Raw genomic sequence first — 6,405 nt, forward strand, 5'->3', positions numbered from 1 at the left:
GGACTGTATTTATATGATAAATGAATGAAATATTTTGGTTTTTATTTGGAGATCAGTAAGCAAGTTTTATGGGAACCCAGAATTCCACAAATGAGCTTGGAGAAGAGGAGAGGATCAATATGCTCAGATGACTAGAGGAGAAGAATGGTAGGGTGTGGAAGCTAAAGGACTTGTGTTTCCGGTTTGGATGTCCTTTCTGGAAGCCCCATCTGTGCCTAGGACACTGATGGTGCTGGTGGTGCAGTCTTCATGCACAACAGTTTTCTACTGTGCAAATCACATAGGCTGTGCATGGCTCACAAGTGTTACTTGACATGGAGGTAGTAGAGCATGGGTTACTGGCAAGCCTGGGGGGAGGAATCAATTTGAGATTCAGCTTAATAAAGTCATCTTGGTAAAATGCCAACACAGAATATTAGCTTTAACCCACAAATTATATTCTGCAGAAAATTCTGCCAAAAAATCGGACTTAAGCCTCATTTCGTTTTCTAGACTCAGAATAGCATTTCAGGTGCACTGGTGCACTGGAGCAGTGGCTATGAATACTGCCGATATCTTCTTCATCTCATAAAGAATCAGCTCAGTCGTGGCCTGATTCCTCTTTGGTGGACATTAAGAGGAAAAACATACCAGAAGCATGACATGTTAAAGATGGAAATGTTTCTGCTATAGGACTTCCAAAGTCTTAGAACTTTTCCATTGTCATGTGCTAAGTCTCAGCCACTTTCTCTCTATTAAATTTTTCCATAGTTGCAAATAATCTATTTGCAAAAAGAAAAATTTGTTGTTGTAGTATCAGGGTTTTCACTTCAGGCTTTGCATTTGCTAGGCAAACACTCAACCCCTTAAGTCACCCTCCCAGCCCTTTTATATTTTAGTTATTTTTCTAATAAGGTCTTGCACTTTTTTTTTCAGGATGGCCTGATCTTTGATTTACCTCTTTATACATTCAGTATAAGTGGCATCTACTACCACACCCAGGTTATTGATAAAGATGGGAGCCTCAAACTGTGATCCTCCAATCTCTGCCTCCTACGTAGCTAGGAGTACAGACATGAGCCACTGTACCCTTTGTCTTTCCTTTAAAATATATATGTATATACATACACACACACACACACACACACACACACACACACACACACATATATATATATATATATATATATATATTTCCTCAACACATTAGGGAGGTTTGACCTTGGGTAGATCTTGGGGAAACAGGATTCTCCTACATCAGCCCTTCATTGAGTTTTCATAAACACTTGTGGAACTTGCCTGCTGTCCTCGCTGTCCAGCAGGCCTCGATATGTGTTGATCTCACACTCAAGCCGGGCTTTTGTGTCCAGCAGTACCTCATATTCCTGGTTCTGCCTCTCCAGGTCACAGCGGATTTCAGCCAGCTGGTTCTCCACACCATCAATCAGACATTGCATCTGGGCCAGCTGGGTGCCGTACTGGGCCTCGGTTTCTGCCACCGTACATTCCAGAGATTTGGTCTATAAGAGGAAGACATTGTCTGACAAACCTGCAGCATAGCCTGTATGTCTAGTTGGCCAGTTTTCAAACCCTGACTGGAGCTTTCTAGCTCTGTGAACTTAGGAAAGTGACTCAGCTTCTCTGGGATTCATTTTTATTCTACATTTACTGGGGGTACAAAGTTCCCATCTCATAGTATTAAATGCATAAATATTTGGAGAGCACTTAGAACAGTACCTGGAAAATTCTGAGGTACTGTACACATGGCCATCTGTTAGCTTCAGCAATATATTTATGGTTATCTATCACTTACTTGTGTAGCTTAAAGACTTACTGCATTTGGGAGGAACCCAAGTCTGTGTTTCTGGCAGGCAATGGCAGGATGGTCTAGTTGTAAGTGATGAGGTTTTGGAGAATTTAGATTCAGCTTCTACTGTACTTCTTACAATTACAGGACCATGTATCAATTACTTAACCTGAGTCCTGTGTGTGAAATAATGTTAGCAAAGGTGCCCACCTTCTAAAGTTACTGTGGGATTTGAATTGAATTGTGTGTCTTCTAAGGCGAATGTTCAGCTATTCTTCATTTAGGAGTTCTAGGATTCAATATGGCCCATACCACTGTGCCTGACCTCAACTCTATGATTCTTGATCTCTGTGTGTAGCAGGGAACAGTAAAGGGTCTGGTTGTGATATATGTCCCTGGAAACTTTGATAGTTGTAGTGTAAAATGTTTGAATACATTTTTTTTGTTTTAGGTGTAATGGAAAGCCTGGAAGACTGCTCACGATAGAAAGAGAGTTAAGACCAGTATTGTGCCCGAGAGACTGCTCTCTCACTTTGCCTTGCTCCCTTTCCTGTCTCTGGCGTGTTTCAGGATCATGCCCAGCACCAGGAGGGAAGGAGAGGCACCCCAGTGGGACATGATAAGTTGTGGATCTGTCGATAACTTAGGAAAGACAACAAAATATCACCTATGTAACTTGGAAATCCAAACCTGTCCCCATGAACTGTGAGTCTTGGTGTGTTGGGTGGTCAAGTGGAACCTGTATTTGCTTGACGCACCAGGTTTTGCTGTGCCTGGAGCTCAATTTCCAGGGTGTTGGCCGTACGCTTCAGCTCCAGCATCTCCGTCTGGCAGCCCTGCAGCTGCTCAGCACTGGATAACTGCTGCTGATTCAGTTCTTCTGTCTGAAACACAGGGTTCATTAGAGGTCTTGGGGATGGTGCAGATCCTGAAGCCTGTCCTCCTTTTTGCTGTTGCTTACCTGAGCAGCGAACCATTCTTCTGCATCCCTGCGGTTGTTGGCCAGCAACGTTTCATACTGACATCGCATCTCCTCCAGGACCTTGTTGAGGTCCATGGTGGGGGCAGTGTCCAGCTCCACGCTGAGTCGGTCCCCAAGCTGATCACGAAGCACGTTGACCTCCTGAGAAGGGAAATGGAGTGCAGAACATCACACTGGGGAGGGGAAAATATCAGTGTGACAACCAACAACATCTCATTTTGTGTTTTGAGAGAACAGTGGGTGAACATAGGGAAGTGATTCAGATTGCTCAGGCTAAACCTCATTTCACCACTGAGAAGATTGTCAGTTTCTTCATCTGTGAAATGGGAAAAATAATTGTACCTTTCTTAGAGGGCTCTTGTAAGGTATAGAATAGTAAAAATAAATGTAAAGAACATAACTGGGCATTGTGGCTCATCTCTATAATCCTAGCTACTCAATAGGCTGAGACCCAAGGTTCACGGTTTGAAAACATCTCAAGCAGGAAAATCCATGAGAATCTTATCTCCAATCAACCAGCAAAAAGCCAGAAATACAGCTGTGGCTGAAGCAGTAAAGCACCATCCTTAAGTAGAAAAGACCAAGAATAGTGCTCAGGCCCTGAGTTCAAGCCCTAGTACTGGCATTAACAGAACAAAAGCAAAAACCAAAAACCAAAACTTCCAAAAGTCCTGACACTAAGATATTAATAGGCTTAGCTTTTATTTTCCTCAATCACTGCTCAAGGAGAAAATATACATTATTTGAATGTATAAATGTACTTCACATACTCAATTTATAAATATACCTACGGTTTTTTTATTTTCCAGTTTCCTCAATGTGGGATAACTGTATACTTAATGTTTGTATAATTCTAAAAAATGACTACAAAATGCAGAATATTTAAAAGCAAGGGCCCCAAATATTGCTTAAATCTTTATTTTCTTTTTCAAGTGGACTTCACTGTCTGTGTGCATTGGCTCAGTTTTTACACTCTGTGGATAAGACTTACAAGTGGCAAAAAATAAACCAAGCACAGCCATTCCTGGAGTTACTCACCCCTCCCTGCCATGGCAGGGGCAGAATGTGGCTTCTTTCTCTGCCCTGGCCCGGGTCATGGCACATACAATAACGTGCAATGTGCATCACAGCTGCCTTCAGAGATGAGGAATGGTCAGGCTGTGTAGGGCCTAGAGGAGGGTTACTCCAGCTGCAGCAACACCCGCCCAGGTCCAATCTACACATACAAAATGGACCAGCTAAACTCTCTCATTCTTACCCTCCTTAGGTACCTGGCCCCTTGGCTCACCTCTTCGTGGCTTTCCTTAAGGCAAAGGAGATCATCTTTCAGAGACTCCACGTGGGCCTCCAGATCAGCTTTGCACAGGGTCAGCTCACTCAGGATCCCACGCAGGCCACTGATGTCCGACTCTACCAGCTGGCGAAGTGACAACTCACTCTCATACCTTTCATGGCAAGAGAGACAGACAGTACTTACTTTGCTAGACAGAGTGCTGGGGGAGGGGGAGGGCACTGGTGAGTGATATGTGGGCTCAGGGAGCCACATGTCACAGTTTCCTTGACATACTTAAAAAATGTTCATTTCAGGGTCCCCCTCCCCAAGAATTTTCAGTTAAAATGTTATGTAATTGGTATGACTCAAGTGGTAGAGTGCCAGCCTTTACCTTGAGCATAAAAGCTAACGGACAGCACCCAGACTCCCAGTATCGGCACAAAAAAAAAGTTATGTAGAGAATATTTGGGGTGTGTGTCTGTGTGTGATTGTGTGTGTGTGAGAAACATTCTTTTCATAAACATAAATTATTTTAAAGTAAATAATACTTACTTTGACCTAAAGTCATCAGCAGCGAGTTTGCAGTTGTCAAGCTGAACAGCGAGTCTAGAATTCTCTGCCTTTGTGCATAAGATCTGAGAGATAAGTTACTATGTAAATACACCATTCTTTTAAAAAAACTAAAAATCTAAGCCTTTAAAGCTATGCCATTAGGTACCTTATAAAAACCTTTGTAAGAAAATACAAAATTATTTTTAGCATGCTGTTCTAGTTAACTATGTTGCTTCATGAAGGGTAAAAAAAACCAACAACCCACAGTGCCAATTTAGAAACAAAATATAGAAACAAAAGGCTTAGTTTTTAAATGGTATAAAATACTTTTGCAATGTTCTTTGGCAGTTGGATAGTGTAAAATTTTTTTCCCACTAATGGTTTGTGTTACAACTATATCCCATGCATGCTAATAGAAAATGATAAGTATAATAAGAAAATAATTAGGCCTTGCCCTAGTGTTCACGCCTGTAATCCAAAATACTCAGGAGGCTGAGATCTTCAGGATTACAGTTGGAAGTCAGCTTTGGCAGGAAAATTTGTGAGACTCTTTTCTCCAATTAACTATTAAATAGCTATAAGCGGAGGTATAGCTTAACTGATAGAGTGTTAGCTTTGAGCAAAAAAGCTAAGGGACAACACCTAGGCCCTGAGTTCAAGCCCCAGTACTGACACAAAAAATTTTAAAAATAAATAAAGTAAAAGAATTACTAGATGAAGTAAAAAAAACGATAACATTCAATATTTGTATGAGAAAAGAATATAAATATGCAGTGTTACATATAGAGGTGATTTTAGATATAATAATAGAGTTTTCTTCCCTTCTTTGGGTGAAAAGATACACAGATGAGCGGCTTTTTAATAGTCACTCAGTCATCAGTGGAGCTTTACTCCAGTGCCCTCTCCTGTCTAGGACCTTAGCTCTTGGAATCTCCTCTTTCCCTTGGCTTAGGTCTACAGAGCAGCCTCTCCTGGTGTGAAGGGGGAGGATCTCAGAGATGGGGAAGGTGGAGTAAGTAAAGAAGTGAGACACAGAACCTTTTGTTGGAGCTCTTCGATGGTGTCAAAGTAGCACTGGTAATCCGGGCACACCACTGGGGCCTCGGGCTCACACTGCTCTTGGATCCTGCACTCCAGCTCCTCATTGGCCTCCTCCAGGCTGCGTACCTTCTCCAGGTAGCTGGCGAGTCTGTCATTCAGGAACTGCATGGTTTCCTTCTCGTTGCTGTTGAACGTCCCCTCCTCACACCAAGTGCAGTTCCCTACCAGGCAGGGGCTGTGACAAGTCCCTGCATAGTAGCAGGGTGTCAGGCACCCGGTGGTCAAGTGAGACCTGCAGATGAAGCTCGGAGTCTGACATCTGGATGAAAGATGGGCATTAGGGGCAGCCTGGACACAGGACTCTGCAGAGCAACCCCAGGGGGCATCATCCGAAGCCATCCTCTGATGAGCGAATCACAGACGCCGGCTGCTTCCTCTGGTGGCCTTGACTCCCAAGGCTGCTTCTTCCCTCCTGGGACCTTTATATAGTCACCCCCCCTCCCCAAATGGGTGCTTACAGGTGACACCGGATGTTTGTTCCATCGCTGTTGGTGTCAGTTTTCCTACAAACATCTCATTAGTGTTATGTACTGAGGAAGAGTTTTATGCCTCATAAAAGATGGTTAACTTCAGGTTACTAAATCAGGACCTAACACCATTCATTCCCAGGGGTGGGATCAATTACTCACTTTGAAAGAGGGTCATAGCAAACATTGTTCTGTGTACTGTGTTGTTTTAGGGTGAAATACTCGGTAGATGTCAGTTAATTCC

General features: G+C 42.9%; 1 protein-coding gene across 1 annotated transcript; it reads right to left on the reverse strand.

Annotated features, from left to right (window-relative positions):
* Positions 1 to 247: 247 nt before the first annotated feature.
* Krt40 (keratin 40, type I) lies at positions 248 to 6,033 on the reverse strand. The gene is made up of 7 exons (XM_013037241.1): positions 5,632 to 6,033; positions 4,594 to 4,676; positions 4,057 to 4,213; positions 2,748 to 2,909; positions 2,545 to 2,670; positions 1,279 to 1,499; positions 248 to 347 (listed from the first exon to the last, which is right to left on the reverse strand). Exons 1-7 carry the CDS (start codon positions 6,031 to 6,033, stop codon positions 248 to 250), a joined length of 1,251 nt encoding a protein of 416 aa, XP_012892695.1.
* Between the last annotated feature and the right edge of the window lie 372 nt (positions 6,034 to 6,405).

The sequence above is a fragment of the Dipodomys ordii genome, unplaced genomic scaffold, assembly GCF_000151885.1.
Source record: "Dipodomys ordii isolate 6190 unplaced genomic scaffold, Dord_2.0 Scaffold7, whole genome shotgun sequence".
NCBI lineage: Eukaryota > Metazoa > Chordata > Mammalia > Rodentia > Heteromyidae > Dipodomys > Dipodomys ordii.

Excerpts from the sequence above, each read along its gene's own strand:
- Krt40 (XM_013037241.1), bottom strand. The coding sequence starts at position 6,033 with ATGGCTTCGGATGATGCCCCCTGGGGTTGCTCTGCAGAGTCCTGTGTC. Across the intron at positions 4,214-4,593 it reads GCTGATGACTTTAGGTCAAA|GTATGAGAGTGAGTTGTCAC; the intron begins GTAAGTATTATT and ends TTGCCATGAAAG. Across the intron at positions 1,500-2,544 it reads TCCAGGCACAGCAAAACCTG|ACCAAATCTCTGGAATGTAC; the intron begins GTGCGTCAAGCA and ends TTCCTCTTATAG.